At 39.1% G+C, this 19,835-nt stretch overlaps 1 protein-coding gene and 1 long non-coding RNA gene across 4 annotated transcripts in view; one reads left to right on the top strand and one right to left on the bottom strand.

The window, feature by feature from the left end:
* The first annotated feature begins 5,019 nt into the window (after positions 1 to 5,019).
* Positions 5,020 to 18,542, top strand: LOC120396353. 3 transcript variants are annotated; one of them, XR_005593071.1, is made up of 4 exons: positions 5,020 to 5,115; positions 9,168 to 9,269; positions 10,784 to 10,860; positions 11,938 to 13,179. It is a non-coding gene; the product is annotated as an uncharacterized LOC120396353 (long non-coding RNA). The 3 variants fall into 3 exon arrangements; XR_005593072.1 differs by lacking the exons at positions 5,020 to 5,115; positions 11,938 to 13,179 and adding exons at positions 17,010 to 17,686; positions 18,345 to 18,542 and having other exon boundaries at positions 8,510 to 9,269; XR_005593070.1 differs by lacking the exon at positions 5,020 to 5,115 and having other exon boundaries at positions 8,510 to 9,269.
* GPR158 (G protein-coupled receptor 158) overlaps positions 5,106 to 19,835 on the bottom strand; it is a 317,370-nt gene continuing 302,640 nt past the window's right edge. The window contains exons 8-11 of the mRNA XM_039521128.1: positions 18,419 to 18,557; positions 10,083 to 10,188; positions 8,374 to 8,520; positions 5,106 to 7,732 (exon numbers count right to left, since the gene is read on the bottom strand). Coding sequence (XP_039377062.1) covers positions 6,263 to 7,732; positions 8,374 to 8,520; positions 10,083 to 10,188; positions 18,419 to 18,557 — 1,862 coding nt within the window. The 3' untranslated portion in view covers positions 5,106 to 6,262. The remainder of the gene's footprint in view (positions 7,733 to 8,373; positions 8,521 to 10,082; positions 10,189 to 18,418; positions 18,558 to 19,835) is intronic.

Raw genomic sequence — 19,835 nt, forward strand, 5'->3', positions numbered from 1 at the left:
TAATATAGCTCATCTCTCAATGATAATTTGGACCACACAGGCTTTTTCAGAATCCTCTGTCATGTAACAGTGTAGGCATGGTTATGTGATATTTTTCTTAATGAAATGTGTCATATCAACATATTTTTCATTGATAGCACCCAACTGCTACAGCCCTCCAGTCAGTGTCTCTACTACCCCAGCACCCATTATTGCACCTAGCAGCATCCACCTCTAACAACATCTAGACAGCCCCCAGAACATGTCATCCATTCAGCATCCCCGTAAGCCCACCACCTCACAAAACCAGCTACAGCTCCTTCTTGTAACCACCAAGGACTGTGGAATGTCACTGCAAAGTATTGTGGGATTGGGGTCACGAAAAGAAACCATGTCTAGCTGTGTGGTCCAGGCTGGAAAGGTTTGGGAACCCCAGAACTAGCAGAGCCAATGTACACGTATAGCTTTGAAAGAGAGATAATGGATTGACTTGCACTACAAAGCTTGTATTGATCAGTCTTTAGAATGACGTTTCATCATAAATTTGCAATGTCTACCCTTCCTTTGAAATTCTCCCTATGACTGTTGCAATCCACAGTTGTGAAGCCATAATGATTCCACATACCCTAGGCCACCCGGATTATAAAGCTGGACACTAACCAATGTAAAAAATGGTGGAAAAACACCTCCTCACATGGATGGTGCTAGTTTGATATTCAAGTACCTGCACCTGAGAAGCATGAGTATTTCTTTGCAGAGATACCAGCTACTATAGATTGAATGTCCCATATGCAGAGTCTACACTTCATCTCATTTTACAACTAGAATTTTATCTATAATGTTCTCCTTCCTATCCTTGTTAGAGCACACAGCTGTAATATTTGGAGCACTATACTATTTTACATCTTTGGAATGCAGTGGAAAATTAGCACCAATCGTATCTTGGAGTGTAGATTTCAATAATTTGGCAGTAAAGTGTAAAGCATGCCATTTGTTCGCAGAGAGTCAATAACTAAAACAATCAATAGCATAAATGAAAAACATAATGTTCAACTTTTTGAGTATTAAAGGAACATAAGATTGAGCATTATAGCCTCACAAAGGGTGTAAGATAAACGAAGTTAAAGAATAATAGAAATCTTTTGTTATGCTCCTAATATTGCTGGAGCCAATCTATGATTAAATTAGCCCCAAATAAATGTTAGCAGTATTGCTTCTTTAGAAAGAAAAATGTATGACAAAGAGTAACAGAGAACCAAAAAAATTTAGGGCTGGAAGGGGCACCAAGTATATCTAGACCAAGGCTTACAGGTGTTTGTCCAGCCTGTTCTTAAAACCTTCCAATAACAGGGATTCTGCAATATCCTTTGTTAACCTATTCCTGTGCTTAACTATCCTCAGAGTTAAAAAAAAAATTCTGAATATCTAACCTAAATCTCCCTTGATGTAAATTAAGCCCATTATTTCTTGTCCAACCTTCAGTGGAAATAGAGAACAATTGATCGATGTCCTGTTTATAACTGCCCTTAGCATATTTGAAGACTGTTATCAGGTCTCCCCCTCACTCTTCTTTTCTCAAGATTAAACATACCCAGTTTTTTAACCTTTCCTCATAGGTCAGGTTCTAAACCTTTTATCTCTTTTGTTTCTCTCCTCTGTACTCTTTCCAATTTGTCCATATCTTTCCTAAAGTGTGGTACCCAAAACTGGATACAGTACTCCATGAGGCCTCACCAGTGCTGAATAGAGCAGAACAATTACCTCCCATGACTTAGATATGACACGCTTATTACTGTTGTGCAAAGCACAAGTTATACTTCATCATAAAACTGAACCAAATCAAATGTCATATTGAAATAAATATAATCAAAAGCTTCAAAATTTTGAATTTTTAATGAAAATTTTCATCCAAAATTCAATTTTTGACAGAAAAAACAAAAAAGTTGATTAAAATGCATTTTTTTTATTTTGGTCAGTGACAGATACTGCCACCTATAGATCTGGTCAAAATTTTGTGATGATCAAAAAACTGTCAAGATTTCAAAAAAGCAGCACAAATTTTCAAAAAAACCCTCCAATTTTTTCCATATTCCAACCAGCTTTAGAAATAATTATGACTATCTGACATTAACAGTGTGCCTAATTCTGCTGCAGTGATCTGAAGAAAATGAATATTATATGCAACATACGAGAATAAAGATATTATCATCATAAGATCAATGAATACCTTTAATGTGTTGGAAGACTCACTTGAAATGCTATTTTTCAAGCTAGATCAGAAACAGTTCAGTCTGAAACAGCAGCCACTTTGCAATAGAACATAAAAGGATCAGAAACTGATTTTCATATAAATGTGCTTTATTGCAGAGAAGTTACATTATTTATATGCTGTGACACATTACAACATAAATCTATCAAATATTTCATGGTGGATACTGTAGGTTGCCAGATAATATTCTTATAAGAACTACTGAATAAAGTGAATAGACTTACAGCTTTATTTACTCTACAACTCTGAGTAGCTAAAATGTTAAAAGTGAAAAGGCAGTGTTTTCTCAGGCGGGCCAGTCATCGAATGCATGCAAAAGCCTAAGGAGAGAAAATATAAAAGTGCTGTCTGTTTTCAGATCCATAATGCCACCAAAGCTGATGGGTGAGTAATTATTTGTATTTTAAGCATATAATTCTTGCATAAAATATACAAGTCTATTAAGATTGGTATAAATCTAATTATTTATGAACCATAGTTTAGAAACAAAGGAGAGATGCAGCTTACACATGCATTTGAAAAGGACAACCTAGCAAATGTTTGTGACCTGTGCGATTATCATCTATCTTCTTAACAAATCTGCTAGAAAACATCTTAATTCTAGAGTTGCATTTCTCTTGGCTGAATAATGACAATGGAAGTCCAGAAAAAGACAACTAAGCAATCTAGCTAATATATGCTGGTGGAGAAAAATCTATGGAATATAGAAAATCATTTAGGTATAACTTAGAATGTTTTCTTTAAGCAACGTTTCTAGCAGGACCATAGGGAAATAACAATTCAGTGAAGTTTGGCCCCTTTGTTTTCTAAAGTGTTAAAACAATCTAAAGTACTAACAGAGCTGAAAACCAAATATCAGTTACTGTATGTGCCAGGGAAATCATTCCTCAATGAGTGTAATTGCTTTTTAAAAAAAGTTCTCCCATTTCACCAGGCTTAAAATAAATGACTTGAGCAAGCCTAAAATCCATATGTATAATATTTAAAAAGAGAGGGAAACAGTCTGTGCATCAGAAAACAAACATAAAATGAAAATATCCATTCTGGGTGAGATCCTTGGCTGATATAACTCGCTGTTATGCCATTGACTTCAATAGAGAGATGTCAATATACACCTGCTAAGGATCTGGCCCTATTTCTTTGCTGCTAATGAATTTTCTCATTCAAGTTATCCTAAGGACAAGCAATCAGCAGAGGGATCAGCAGTGGCACAAATACAGTAACACATAGGAATTGATCCTGCCTGTGGTGCTATGGGTAGCACCAGAGCACGGCTCACATGTGGATCCCCAGCGGGCCTGGTTTGGAGAACTACCCACACGACTGCTACGTAGCAGAAGCAGTTCATTCACATACCGCGCCACAGGAGTGCACAGAGGGCAGAATGGGCACGGTGACTAGCGAAATCAAGGCATGACATCACACCCCTGTGAACATGAGTCCTAGGAGGGGGTGGGTGGATGCAGAAGATACCCCCACCCCATTGCCCTCTGCATGCCAGCTGCAAGTGTGGGTGTCATCATGCAGACAGGGAGCAGGCAGGGACCAAGCTGCACCACAAGCATCATGGCCCCAAACACACAGCCCTGCTGGGGAAAGGGGCATGTCTGAAGACCCATGTGCTCCTCTGCTGCTCAACAGGGGCTGTCTTCTGCTGCACAGGCAGATCCCTGCACATGGATGGGATCTGTACTGTGTGCCTCTCCAGAGGGCCCCCAGCATGCTCCTGGAAGGCTCTGTCTGCTTGGTAGCACCCTGAGATCTATGCAATGGCAGAATGAAGCCCACATATCATCCAGAGGACTTTGGGCTTGCTAACCAGGGGCCTGATCCTAATCCCACTGAAGTCAATAGACTCTCATTGACTTCAATGAGCTTCGGCTCAGGTCCTAGATAATGTTTGTGCGGGATGGGGAGGACAGAGAGAATCTGTGCATGTGTATTCTAATTATAACTCTTCACCACGGGCACAGTGCTGTAGGCAAGGCCAAGTCTCTCTCTCTCCCTTTTCACTGCTCAACCCAACAGGATTGGCTGCCTTTGCCTACACCTCTGAAAAGGAGCAGGAATGTCCTCCTCATTTCACTTTGCCCAAGTCTCTTAGGAACCCATTTCTATGAGGCCCATGAGAAGTCAGATTATATTACATATGTGTATCTACATATGCATTAAATATATCTATTATGTATATATAATATACACACATATTATGCACACACATATATTAAACAGCACAGCATTAAGTTATCCTCCCTTCTGGCTTTCCCAGTGAATCCCATCATCTCTCTCAAACTGGAAACTCTTCAAGAGGACTGGGATTGCCTTTATTTTGGAGTATTGCACATCTCCAAGCACAAAGCTCGGTACATGGCAAGTCCTAGATTTAGATGAGCCAAGGTCACACCTGGTCTGCTAGTACTTTATTTATTTATTAGTCCTTGTAGCCTCTACAATAACTTTTAAGCCCTGACCGTGCCAAGATTTATTCATGTGTAAATCCCACTGACTTCAACTGGTTACTCAGAGTGTATAAAGTTAAACACGTGTGAGTCTTTGCCGGATCAGGGCCTTAGTTATCACTGGGGATTAATTGTATCTAACATATTATATGTTATTACAAATAAAAACATTGTGGGGGGGGAGTTTTGGGAGCGGGGAAGAGTGCAATGCCCTGTCCTTTTCTTCTCTTTCTGTCTCTTGACTGCATTTCGGGGGGAAAGTGTGGTGTTAGGGCTAATCTCTTCTCTTTTTGACATTTAAAGGGCCAGTTCTTGAAAGTTCACCAGCAGGAAACATGGCAGCTCTAAACTATCTGAAATATTTCCCTTAGCTGTGTGTTTGTAGTGAAACAGATCATATAAACTAAGGTTATTTTTTGTTATCTTTGTTCTTTTTCTTCAGCAGAATATGCTCCGTATGAAATACAGAGAAATATACTGATGATGGATGATTAAAGCAGGAATTCTGGAGTGATAAATGATATTTGTCAAACTTGTAACAAACAACAGATAAGTTGTCCTTGGACTTATCCAAATACACAGCTAAATAGACGACTTGCTCTCCACTAATAAAGTCTATGAGTGCTAACAGAGAAGTGCCAAACAAATAACTTACCTTGTATAAAAACCCTGAATAATACAGTATCAAACGATAATTTTAAATAATAGACAGTAGAACAGAAAATTCACAATATAAATCACAACAAAACCCAACGTATTTTCCCATACAAGTTATGGCTTTCATAGCCAGTGAAAGCTTACTGTAATTCATAAATAAACAAAAGTCTATAGCAGGTATTGTAAATTGCAATAACAATAGAGTATCTGCAGATTGCATAAATGTGTTGTTGTGTCACATAATATCAAAGTTATTTGCAAAATGTATACAATCTGGAATGCTTTAATATGAGACACAACAATGTACTTAAACATACATGTATAAGAAAATGAGAGCAATCATTATATAACATGTATTTTTGGGATGCATTAAGTTAGCAGTGCTATCAAGGTTAAATATGAAAAGTCATCTTTTCAGTAAGTTGCTCATTGATACCAAATTTTGCCATCAAGGCATTTTCCATGCCATACTTCTATTGGATCTTTAAAGTGCCAAGGGCAAGTTTCGCCCAGTTTGGGGCATTCAGGAATAATTCAGTTGGAATTTGTTTGATTGTTAGAGCCATTCACATTTTTTTTTCTTTTTGTAAGAGAGAAATGGTTTTGCAAAGGCAGGTGTCTGTTCATTTAGACTGTAAACTCCTCAGCACAGGGACCATGTCCTCTCCATGGTTTGGATACCACTGATCACACTGTTGGCACTCAACAAATAAATAACAACAACAATAATAATAATAATTTATTTTGCTTATTTCCTACTTTTTTCATGTTCTGGTCCCCTCAGTTAAGTGATACTCCTTAGAAATTTTCAGATCCTCTTGGCCTACTCCCCCTCTCACTTTCCTCCTTCTTGTAGTCTTTCTTCTTGGTGCTGCTACTCTTTTCAGTCCAAAACCTCTTATTTCTGAGGCGTTGCTGTTTTATTTGCACCTAAAGCGGCTGTGTTCGATAAAGCTACACCTCTTTCTGCATTTGGTAAATCTGGTGTTTCAAACTCCCATGGACAGACTTCAGCTCGAGATGTTAAAGCTTGCTGTAAGTTACTACTTGATCTATAGGAGTCAGATGAAAGCATGTTTCCCTCCAAGGATGTGTTTTTTTTCTTTTCTCCCAAATTATTGAGCTTTTCCCTTTCAGCTGTTTGCACTGCAGCTTTTTTTGGCAGTTCCTCAGATTCCCCAGCACAAATATTTGCTGCATAATATTTATTAACATTTTCACCCTTAAACCCGGGGATGATCTGAGACTTGGAATTTAAATGTTTTTTCTCATTTTCAAAAACCTGCTGCTCTTGGGCCTCCCGAGTGCATGCTTCCGACTTCTCTGTGCTCTTTTGATTTGATTGCTGATACCCTTCAGCTGTCTTAAGCTTGTGATGAGATTTCCCCTTTGGCTGGGAAGTGTGATTTTTCTCTGTTTCTGAGGAAGCAATAGACACATGTTTTTGAACTTTCGATTCAGAAGGCACAGAATCAGGAGTTTGGTCATAAATCTCCCAAGGACAAATTTCTGCTATGTCAAAATTGTCCTTAAGCAGGGACTTGCCTGTGCCTGCGTCAGGATTTGCAATTGTCTGACTAACCCTTTGTTGTTTCATAATTCCAGATTTATGTGGTTTCCTTGTCTCCTCAGTGTGAGTAGAGTTTTTCCGATGTGAATCTTTATGCTCCCCTTTATCGCTGGCTGAGTGTTTTTTGCTGGCCTCTTTACCCTTTTGCTGAGGTTTATGGGATCTATTGCTTTCTTCTAGACTTTGCGTTTTCCCAGTTAACCCCAGAGTCTTTTCCTTGGCACTAGCAATAACACTGAGAGATTTTTGTAACACAGATGTTCTTGGATGCAGAGGCTTCTTATCCGCACTTAAGTTGTGTGCACTTAGTGATTTGCACACTAAAGGGACAGATTCAGTGGACACAGCTTCAACTTTTTCTGTAGATTTTTTTGTTAATTTTTTCCCTGTCAAGGAATCCAGCAGTGAATGATCAGCAGTTATAACTTCTGCACTTTCTGTGGTTAAGCTATTAGACTCTTCTGTTTGATCTCTAACATGATCATAAGTGCTATGGGACTTTTTTAATGAAAAGACTCTATTTTTCAAAGACTCCTCCTTTGGCTTTACATAACTTGTGGAATCCTGTGGGTTTTTTCTCACAACTGCAGTGTTCTTTGTAGCACTGTGGTCCATAAGGTCCTTGTCCTCCCTGGAGCACTGCCTGGTGACTGTCTCAGGGATTTCAGTAATTCGTCTCATTATTGAACGACCCAAGCCCTTCTTGGAGCACCTCTTTTTCTGGAGATGTGGGTTATTAGCAATCATCTTTTTCCTTTTGTAGATTTCAAGCTGGGCATATAGTTTCTTCAACTCATCCTAGAAAACAAATGGCAAAACTAGTACATAAATCAAGTCAAATGAACAGTCTCAGTGAATTCCATTTAAGCTCCAGCAGTCTGCATATGACGTTAAATTATTTCATTGCATCATTTCTACTGTTTAAATTTGTCACTTCTCCATGTACTTGGATTACATTTTTCTTTGTTAAGGTAAGTTCAGATTTAACCCATTGCACAGAATAGCCATCACATATGGTCCCAGAGCATATTCCATGCACAGACAATTATAAAATACTCATGCTGTATTTTTAGGCTTCTTCTGGAACCAAAAGGGGTTACTGTGCATTCTTTATTAACCAGAGGAAAAGATAACAGCCCCCTTCTCTGGGCAGTGACAGTCAAAGCACTCTTGGGAGAGAAGTGCCCTTTTATCAAATGAAGTAGGGATGATGTATTTTGATCAGTTTATGAAGTTTTATAACAAGTAACACAGTCTCTGCTCACATTAGTATGTTTTCCCCAAAATATGTCACATGATTTGATATTGCTAGAACTGAGCTGGCCCACTTCATCTGGTGTCTGCAATAAAAAAAAAATCAAACTGACATGGCTCAGAGTTTACTGGTAGAAAAACACTTGTCCTTAAAAATGAACTACAGTTAAAAGTTTTGTATTTACCCTGATGTCCTCAGGGTCCAAACTATGCTCACTCCAAGCTGAATTGATACTGCTGTTTAGATAGGACCCAGATCGACCCATGTCGAGTTCATCTTCATATGCTTCAGCAGCTATGTCATCTCTTGGGTTATTGCTTGAGTGTGAAAACTGCAATAAGTATTTGTAAAAAGATGTTGCAGTTAGTGTATTGATAAGGGTCCAATCAACATTCAGAAATGTACAACTATTCTCCAGGTTTCATTTTACAAGCCTGGATTCAAACAATAGCTGTCTCTCAGTAGGCATTATTAGAAGAGGTACTAAATTAATTAATTAATACTCTTATTGAATAGATACTATTATTAGTGGTGGGTTAACCTGAAAATGTTCAGAGGTTCACTTCAGAAAATCCAACCCTAAGCTGCGACTCCTTCAATTTCAGCTCAGTGCTGGCCCTTGGCAATTGTTCCTGTTTCCTATCTGACTTCAGCTCTGATCCCGGGCTTGACTCTCAACCCCAACTCCTGATCCAACCACAAGATCTAACTTCCCAAGTCCCAGTTGTGACCCCACCTTACTATAGGCCAAAGATGCCACCCATACCTTGTGTATCTTCCTGTTACAGGCTAGATATCACAATATTCCCCCTCCAAGCATAGATCAAAATCAATATCCTCCATTCAGAGGGCCCAAATTCACCCGTACTCTTTTACACTGAACAAATAGAGGCCTCACAACAGTTACAGAACAGTTATACTGAGGAAAGTTACATTGCAAAACTATTACTCATATGGCACTGGTGTACTTTAATCTAGATACTCAGCAGAACAGACATGCATTTCATGTGGCAAGTGATCAGCACTACGGGGGCATATGCAGAAGGTGGCCAGGAATATGGAGACAGAATTAAGGCCATTGTAAGTATGTTAACTTTGAATTTCCTTATGTTTGTGTAATGGAGTTTTTTTCTTATTATAATGTTCTAATAATTGATTTTTATAAATTAAATATATTCACAAGATTAAATCTATTAACAAAACTATTTTGTGGGAATTTTCTTATTGTTCTTTCATCAAGAAATTCCATTCTAAAATTAAACTTTCCTAAAATGGAAATGCTCTGAACAACAACTGAAATCGAAGATAATCACAATAATGTTAAAATACAGCAGTGGGCAAACATATCATTACCTCCAAGTCTTGTGTGAATTCTGATATGTTCCTTAGCAATACTTTTGAAACAGTATGTGTCTCAAATACTAAATGTCATAAAAGCACTTCTGATTAGCAAATAAACACAGTGGCTTGTGTTCTTTGTGGTTAACATTGTAAAAAATAATTGATTATTCAAAGCAAGAATTTCTGCAAATGTAGGATTAAAAGAGAACAAAAAATAGTGAGTTTCCCCAAGTATTTTAAGATAAGAAGAATTTTAAAATATACATATTTGAAATTATATTGGACCAATATCATAGAATATCAGGGTTAGAAGGGGACCTTTACTCCAACCCCCTGCTCAAAGCAGGACCAATCCCCAGACAGATTTTTAACCCAGTTCCCTAAATGGCCCCCTTAAGGATTGAACTCATACCCCTGGGTTTAGTAAGCCAATGCTCAAACCACTGAGCTATCCCTTCCCAGTTACTTGCTAATTTAACAAAGAACTGCTTCTGCAGAATTATACTGTTCTTTCTGTGGACTTGACAAGAAAAAAAGATAGAAGAAGAATACCTTAGGTATCAGAAGTAACCCAATGGTAACTGTCAGAGTCAAGTGCGTGTGTGCAAAGAACAACATCAGCATCCAATCGGACTGAAGTCTTGAGGCAAGACTAAATCTGAAAATAGAATTCAGAGTGTTGGCAATTTGTCTTTTTTAACATGGTAAACTTAATATTTCTAGAGGTAATTTGAATTAAAGATAAAATTATGTGTTTGTTTTGTATTACTTTGATATAGACTAAAAGTTCCATTTTCATCCTTTATACGGCACCATAACGCCAAAGGAACTGCGGGGGGTAAAAACCAGACCTTTAAGACTATAGGATACTTAAATATTCTCACTCTATTTGTTCAGACCCCCATTGATGACAACTGAGCTATGATAATTTACATATGTTGAGGAGTTGGCCCTACAATTTTTAGATTATTCACAAAAACACGTTCTTCTCTATTTTACAGCCCGTTTCCTAACTAAGTTGCAGCTACAGAATGGGGCTGACAAACTGGCCAGCCGTAGTCACAGAGAACTGAACTGAAATACATTTTAGAAGGGCTAAGAGGGGAGTACAGAAATGGCCTTGATTGCAGGAGCTCCCAGCTCAACAGTACAGAGCCTAACAATCTTGCAAATTCTAGTGAATGAAAAGCTAATTTGATTAAATTCATTACATTACGCTATATTAAGTAATTCTTTGATGTGCTTTTTTAAAGTGTCATAGAATAAGCACTGCAGTTAGAGCTGGCTGAAGCATGTTCGATTTATCTGCATATGAGAGTTCCCAAAAATGGTAAGCAACGTAATGGATGAATGGATGTACTACTGGCTTGTAATATGTAGGTTTAAAAAAATAATTCAAATAGAAATGATGTTTGCAACCTCTTTCAACTTAATATACATTTTATAACAACCATATACTTTTATTAATGTCACTGGTCCAGCATGAAACATTAGTTTTTGTCCTATAATAATATACACATAATTTCTTGTTTATTACTTGTAAGCATACTGGTTCATGCACACAATAAAATATAGCAGACTCTTCCTTAAAGAGATGTTGCCACACTTACATTTTGGAATAATTTTTTTCTAAAACTCAGAATAGTAGGGATCACTAATTGTAGTCATCATTTGGTTATACACCTCTATCCTGATATAATGCAACCTGATATAACACCAATTTGGATATAACACAGTGAAGCAGCGCTCTGGGGAGCAGGACTGCGCTCTCCGGCGGATCAGGGCATTAGCGTGTCTGGCTCCAACATGCTGCTCTGAGTGGCGTGTTAAAGGTGCTGGGCCAGGGCCGAGGGGTTGGATAAGGCACAGAGGGTCTCGGGGGGCAGTCAGGTGTTGGATGGTTCGGAGGTTCTGGGGGCGGGGCGGCCAGGGGATGGGGAACAGGGGCATTGGATAGGGCATGGGAGTCCTGGGGTTGATTAGGGACAGGGGGGTCTCTGAAGGGGGAGGTCAGGGAACAAGGAGCAGGGGGGCTTAGATAGGGGGTGGGGTCTTGGGTGGGGGGTAGTCAGGGGACAAAGAGTGGGGGGTTGAATGGGTCAGGGGTTCTGAGGGGTCAGTCAGGGGGCGGGAAGTATGTGGGGGTCGGATATGGGGTGGGGCCAGGCTGTTTGAGGAGGCACAGCCTTCCCTACCCAGCCCTCCATACAATTTTGAACACCGATGTGGCCCTCGGGTCAAAACATTTGCCCACCCCTGCATTAGGCATTCTCATCTCTCCCGCCTATTTTAATCTCATTTCTAAATTGTGTACAGTATAGACTAAGCTTAAGTTGTCTCACTAGTTGTATTTTGGAAACATTGTACCTCTGTGCTGACATTTTCTAAACAATTACATTTTTTTTAGCACTAATACGGTATTAAAATACCATTAATGTGATGGCAAGTAGTTCACAGCCACGGAAATGAAAGTCATGGTCAAAGAAAAATTGGAAGCTTTGGACAGGCTGAAATCAGGAATGAGCCAAGCGAAGGTCTCAAAAGAACTAGAAGGAGGGGAATCAACATTAAGAGGGTGGATCAAAGATGAGGAAAAATTATGATCAATGCTAGTTGAACTGGATGAAAGTGAAGGCCTGGAAAGGAAGCGCCTAAAAACTGCCCAGATAACCATCTAGACAGAGCAGTATTGATGTGGTTTACCCAAGAACGCTCCGACGGCACGCCAATTTCCAGTGACATTATAAGGAAACAAGCGGAGAAACTGAAGAAGGATCTCGATTTTTAGATGCTCAGGCGAGGATGCTTCTGCACATCAAGGTAACGAATTTAAAGCTAGCTGTGGATGGCTTAATGGTTTTGAAAACGTCATGGCATTTGGCAAATCACAATTTCAGGAGAGACGTGCTCCGTAGATATAAAAGCTTGTGACAAATACCCACTAAAGTTACAAGAGATCATCATCGAGGGTAGCTATGTTCCGGAGCAAATCTATAACGCTGATGAAACCGGCTTATGTTACCGTATGCTGCCGGATAGAACACTTGCTTCTAGGACCAAAGAACAAAAGGCCAAAGGTTTTAAGGTGATAAAAGAGAGAGTGACAATACTTTTTTGCATGAATAAAACTGGTTCACATAAACTTAAACCTCTGTGCACAGGCAGATCCAGGTCACCTAGGGCTTTCCACCATAAGAACATGGATTCGGTTTCATTCATTTATCTCCATTCAAAAAATGCCTGGATGACATCGGATATTTTCAAGGAATGGTTTAAGAAATATTTTGTACCAGCTGTCTGGAGCCACATACGCAGATAAAACCTAGAGCCAAAGGCATTGCTTCTGCTTGACAACTGTCCCACCCACCCCCCAGTTGAGACCTTAACCAGCAAAGACGGGAAGATAAAGGTGAGCTACCTTCCTAAGAACACGACATCCAAAATACAGCCCCTCGATCAAGGCATTATAGCCAAATTTAAAATGAACTATCGTAAAGCCCTAGTAAAGAAAACTGTTGAGGACAACTCAATGCAGCAATGCCCCTCTGCCAAGTACATTGACCAAACCGGACAGTCTCTATGTAAAAGAATAAATGAACACAAATCAGACGTCGAGAATTATAACATTCAAAAACCAGTTGAAGAACACTTCAACCTCCCTGGCCACTCGATTACAGACCTAAAAGTTGCAATATTACAACAAAAAAACTTCAAAAACAGACTCCAACGAGAGACTGCTGAATTGGAATTAATTTGCAAATTGGACACAATTAAATTAGGTTTGAATAAAGACTGGGAGTGGATGGGCCATTACACAAAGTGAAACTACTTCCTCATGCTTATCATGCTTATCTTTCCTCTCCTCCCCACACAGTTCCTTACATCTCCTTGTCAATTGCTGGAAATGGGCCATTTTCATTACCACTACAAACAGTTATTTTTCTCTCCTGCTGACAACAGCTCACCTTAACTGATCATTCTTCTTATAATGTGTATGGTAACACCCATTGTTTCATGTTCCCTGTGTGTGTGAGTATATATATATCTTCCTTCTGTATTTTCCACTACATGCATCCGATGAAGTGAGCTGTAGCCCACGTAAGCTTATGCTACATATAAATTTGTTAGTCTCTAAGGTGCCACAAGTACTCCTGTTCTTTTTGCGGATATAGACTAACACGGCTACTACTCTGAAACCTGGATCTTTGAAGTAAGCTTATAAAATAATTATTGTAATTAAAGAAAGAAGATACAATTTAACCATTGTAGAACAGATTTATTTACTGCATACACCGTTTTAGTTCTAACAAAAATGATTTGCTGACTATTAATAACGGAAATGCTCAAGGCCAAATCAAGTTTGATATAATGCAGTTTCACCTATAAAGCGGTAAGATTTTTTGGCTCCTGAGGACCACGTTATATCAGGGTAGAGGTGTATATTAGAGCTGGTCAAAACATGTGGGATTTTCCATGGAAAAATTCAACAAACAACAAACAAAAGTGTCATTTTCATCTAAATTTTCCACAGAAAATTTCTATTTTCAGCAAAAATTTAAAAACAAACAAATTTTGTTTGGGAGATGCTGCTGCAAAGCCTTATGGGAGTTGTAATTTGGGTGCCTCACACCCCCGTTCTCTACAGGAGGCTAGGCTCCTTGGTTGGACTATATCTCCCATGATGAATCATCTCTCTTCTCCAATATAGTTGGGGGAAACATTTCAGTTTTCAATGAAAACACAAATTTTTCATGGAAAATGTTGACATTTTTAATCAAAAAATTCATTTGATCAAAAACCCAATTTTACTTTTAAAATGGTTTTGATGCAATTTTTTAACCAGTTCTCATATTTTTCATATAAAATTAGTACAAGTTACTTTTAAAATAATTCTGTTCCGGCAAAAGACAGAGACTGAGTAAAACTTGATAGCAATCAGATGGGGGTGTGACTGCAAGCCCACCTTGATTATTCACTGGCCCCCAGTATAAGTACTAGGGTCCCACCAGTGCTGCCACTCCTGCCTCTCTGTGGGAGAGAACAGATCCTTTCTGCTCTCTAAGAGACTGGATCCCCTGCTACCATTTCTGGGAGGACAAGTAGGCCATATACCAACTGCCCCAGCTTCTCTGGGAGGGGAGAGAGGGCCCCTGCCACCAACACTGCAAAAGGAGATTGGGGCCAGAGTGCAGGGGTAGAGGTACAGGGGAAGAGCCAAGAGTGCCCCATGACGTGGTGTCCTCGTCGGATGGCTGTTCAATGGCCTGGCAGATGTAACTATAGCATTTTTAGAACATCCATTACTGCTAATGCCTTGTAAAAATACGTACAGTATTGTTCCAAACACAAAAAATAAAGGGACATTTCAAGGGCACTAACTGGCATTCTCAGCAAGAGGCCAAAGCCTGTATGGGTCATGGAGACTGATGTATTCTGTCACCCACAAATCAAGCAGAAGGCATGCTGGAAACATCACCTCCTGTCCTGCGGGGCGGGGCCGGGCCTTGCTCTACCCAAGCCTGGTGCAGCAAGGAGGTGGGGGTGGGGGGCACCTGGAGAGCAAGCCCACCCAGCCCCACGCTCACCTCAGACAGTGGCAGCTCCTGTCTTGCGGCCATGGGCCTGGGGGTTGCAGAGCAAACCTGACTGGCCCCATACTCATCCTGGGCACTAGTGGCTCTGTCCTGTCCTATGGAACTGGCCTGGGCCTATCTCCCCTCTCCAGCTCATTGGCTCTTGCTGCTAGAAGGAGCCCACCACTGCATCACGTGGTATAAGCCAAGGCTTTGCCTCAAGCTGAACATGCATGCAAAGGGCAGTTGGTGACCTGGGTTTAGATTTTGGGGGGGGGGGGAGGGAAGGGTTGAGCTCCCTCTAGTCCTAGCCACCTGTTGTGTCTGATTGGGGCTGGTGCGTCTGTCCTTTACTTATGATGTTCAATGAGATAGTTTGTTTGTAAATATCAGACTGGAAGAAAAGATGAGATAGGCAGTAATTTCTTTGATTTCCATTGATACTAATGAAAGCCAGAAAAGGCATTTCACACTTTGAATTGATTGTTACTTGTCTGAAGATGAAGAACGTTGAAGCTTATAGGAGGTAGCACCACTCGTAACCACCTTGGCATAAAATGCCCAGCAGAATTCATTCTTTCCTTATGGGGTGGAGATTTTGCTTCTCTACAGTTGTCTGATTTTGTCACCATTTTATTGTTCCAGCTCTAGCTATATATACCTAAGTTCTTATATGGCATGCTTCACTGTGGTATTTGAGTGCTTCCCCTAATTACATGTATACACAATAATACATTTATCTGTTTCCCCCAATTTTCAGAGACTGGACTGTGGTTTGTGGTGTTATTTTGGGAAGGTGAGCCCAAAGAAGTGGATTTTGCATTTTGGTGTGAAGATGCAAATAATCATGGTTGTTCTGATCTCAACCCATCTCACCCAGATTGGTGGCCAGTTGTTGAGAAGTTCCGTCTCCTACATAGACAATTTTCACTCAAGCTTGACACATGGTCAATTGTTTCCTTATAAGGAGGTTCTATGTGTCTTGATGTTGACTAAACACATTACATAAGCATATTAACTAACTTGATCTACATCACAAAATACCATGACCTGCCACATAGTAACCCCATTTTACTCATGTGCCATGACTTATGTCACCAATGTATCCATTAACAAACTGTATCATATATGTGGGTGGGAGAATTGAACATAAGAACAGCCGTACTGAGTCAGACAAAAGGTCCATTTAGCCCACTATCCCGTCTTCCGACAGTGGCCAATATCAGGTGATCCAGAGGGAATGAACAGAACATGTAATTATCAAGTGATACACCCCGTTGCCCATTCCCAGCTTGCCACAGCATGGGTCCCTCGTGGTTTCACTTCTGCTGCCTGAAAAAGTAGTTACTATCCATCACTAGTCCTATTGTTAATACTGATTGATGGGAAAGGGGGGCCTCACTCTCTCATCTTCATATGCTAATTAAATAAAAATCTATTTAAAAAGAGGGATTCCTGTACACAAACTTAGAGTTGGTCTACAGTACTGTGGTTTTGAAAAGGGAATGATACCTGATATGTAAATGATTGGCAAATATCAAAAAGATCAGGGTTTGATTTGGATGCTTATCTGAATTTAACTCAAACTATCTTAAGCTGCTGGAATTGTCAAATATTATGGTGTTTATCTCATCAGAACAGCTTATGCTGCAAGACATCCGGTGCATCCAACTTTTCACACATACTCTGTGAAAATGCTTGGATTTTGTCTGTTTGGGTTACATCCAGAATTTAGGGAGAAGGAGGAGGACAAAAATGAAAGAGGATGGGAAAATAAGTGCACAAAACATTTCAAGAAGATTTAGTTTATGTTGGAATGTTCAAAATTTTAGAAGGGGTCTTATATTTTCCAAACCAGTTCATTCATCCCTATTTAATTATGGTATATGCTCTATTATTTCAACAGAATGCCAATATATCCAACAGTAAGAGAGGCATGGGACAACTATAACAAACAGCAAGGAAGGAAAAAAAACCTAGACCATGTGCTGAAAGGAAAAATTCTTCACCAGCAGGAACAGAGAATAAATGCCCTACTGGCCTCTTCCAGCTCACATTTATGTGATTCTTTCCACTTCCTTATTCTCATTGTGCTATATTTATACTGAGAAAAGCAGCTATTACAGTCAGTGACAGATGGGAAACGTCTCCAGAACTGCACATTCAGAAAATGACAGTTGGTCTGGCCATTGCAAGGACTATAAGAATGATAATAAAAGAGTCTGGAAATCTACTGAATTTTTGAAAAGTTGAGCTGATCAGAAAGGAAATAAAATCAGACTTATAGAATAGAGGGGAATTCTCAAAAACTCCAATGTTGCAACTTGAGTGGCATGGTAGAGTTGTCAGCCGTGATGAAGGAAATGGGGAGGGAAGAGAGTTTAGAAGGAAAGATGAGAAGTTCTGTTTTTCCTGTGTTTGGTTTGAGGTTTGAATCAACTGTGAATCATCTAGGAAGACATCAGAAAGGCAGCAAGAGACATGAGCCTGATCAGAGGGGAAGAGGTAGATTTGAGAGTGGTCAACACAGAGATGGTAAGAGACCTTAGGAGTGGGTGTGGCTGTCCAAGAGAAAAGGAGGAGGTAAGCAAAAGGATACAACAAAAGACATAAGAATCTCACATAGTGTGAAACAATTTGTAGATTATACCAATATTTTGGATTTTCCAGGACAATTTTATTTCTGCAGTGAAAATTTTGCAAAACCAAATTTGATCACCCCTAATTTTTTGTTATCAATTACTATAATTTCCCACAACTAAATTCAGGGTAAATTATAATCCTTATAAGACATGAATTTTCATACATATTTGTTATAGTATTACATATATAAACAGTATATTATTATTTTATTTTATATGCAGCATATAAACCACTTTGCTTCATGCACAAGTCAATATAATTATCTCAAGGATTTTCACCTGCTGATCTGTTACACACCAGGAAGAATTCACATAAACTAATATACTTAATTGCCAGGTTTTGGGAGATACAAACCAGTGTGTGCTGTGTAAATGAATTAAAATGGACAGTAATTCTGCTAAATCTAATTTGTTATATATATTAAATTTTGATCCAATTGGCATAAAGAACATGTAAACTAGCTATACTGAAAAAAAATCACATGATTAATAAGTTGATTACACATATTTTCCAGTCCTATGAGAACATTACGTTTAATAATGTCTTAATTTGCAGATTAAAATATTTATGAGGTCATTCCTTTATGCATCCTATCCAGATTACCCATTTTAAATTGCACCACGGGAAACCTGAAAGATAAACAGTTAAATACTAGATCTACAGATCACTTGCCTAATTGTATGGAATATAGCAGAGATAATGAGCTCATTGTGAACTGCAACAGTCAAATAACGTGGCTCATGAAATGCTGATGGGACTGTCCGCACTGCATAGCAGAGATAAACACCCCACAAGAGGAATAAAAATTCAGCTGTGAGAAGAACAAAAAGAAATAATTTGCCATTAGTTTTATAGGTGAAAAATAAAGGAAATTTGAAGTTACATAGCATGTTGTATATGTCTGTGTCTATATAAATATAGCCACATATAATCATAAATATATACATTCATACACAAGTATTCATATACTTTCAGATATTTTAAAATTGACATTAATATTTAACATTTAACTTCAAACATTTAATTTTTACACAATGTGTCATTAGACCAGGAACCTTTGCCTTCAGGTTTTCCCACTATTTTAGCTTACAAGTGTTAAAACTAACCTTTAATAATTTCTTGTCTGTTTTTCAGCTTGACACCTTAGAAGCCTGACATTATTTGTAATACATTCCTGATTTTTATCTCAGGTTCCTGTTATAAAGGCAGCTACAAGTGCCACTTCAGTTAAGAGTCTGTAAGCCTTTTTAACATGAATATTCTATTTCAAAGATTTATAACTCAGCTGTAACTATTTCTTCTGGGTTGAAGTACATCCTCTACTCACTTTAATTCTGTTGTGCCTATGTTTTATAGACATTATGAGCCTCTTTTGAGGAGCCTAAGGACTTGGTAATTACAACAAATGATACATTTCTCCTTAATAAGTAAGAAATAGGTGATGAAAGGAACAAAATAGGAATGGATGAATGCTCAGGGCCAGTTCTAACCATCCCTGTATGAAGGGACTGAACCCCACACTCAAGAGTTTGCATTTCAGTTAATGTTTTACCGTGACACAATTTTGTTTGTGACACAAACATCTTTCACATCGGCCCAGAAAATGCCACATTCCAGGGATCTCTCTCAGGGGTGTGGTTATTAGAACAGCCTGTTTCTTTCATCTCTTCTCTTCTGACCTGGGATGTCCTTCTCGAGAACTGGGCTGGAAGTGGCCAGCCCTGTCTTGCCACATGCACTGCCAGGATCAACTCCTGGAACATGGCTCTTCTGGACCGGTATCAAGACATGATGATGTCTATGTTGCACTGGGTTTGCTGAATTTTGTGACTAGTATTTTGCTCATGACACCACTCTGTATTTACCACCCAAAATTATATGTTGTTTTCTGAATTCAGGTTAGTTGTATTAGAAACACGCCTTCATCACATTTCACCACATCATAACTCCTAGCTACAGGCTCATCTGTTAGATCAGCAAACAGCCAGCATACCATGTAGGTACCTAAACAACCTTATCATTTTCAGATTTCTTCCCATTGGAATCAGTGGCAAAGCTCCTATTGACTTCAACTGATGGAAAATTGGGC

This window comes from Mauremys reevesii, linkage group 2, assembly GCF_016161935.1.
Source record: "Mauremys reevesii isolate NIE-2019 linkage group 2, ASM1616193v1, whole genome shotgun sequence".
Classification (NCBI taxonomy): Eukaryota; Metazoa; Chordata; order Testudines; family Geoemydidae; genus Mauremys; species Mauremys reevesii.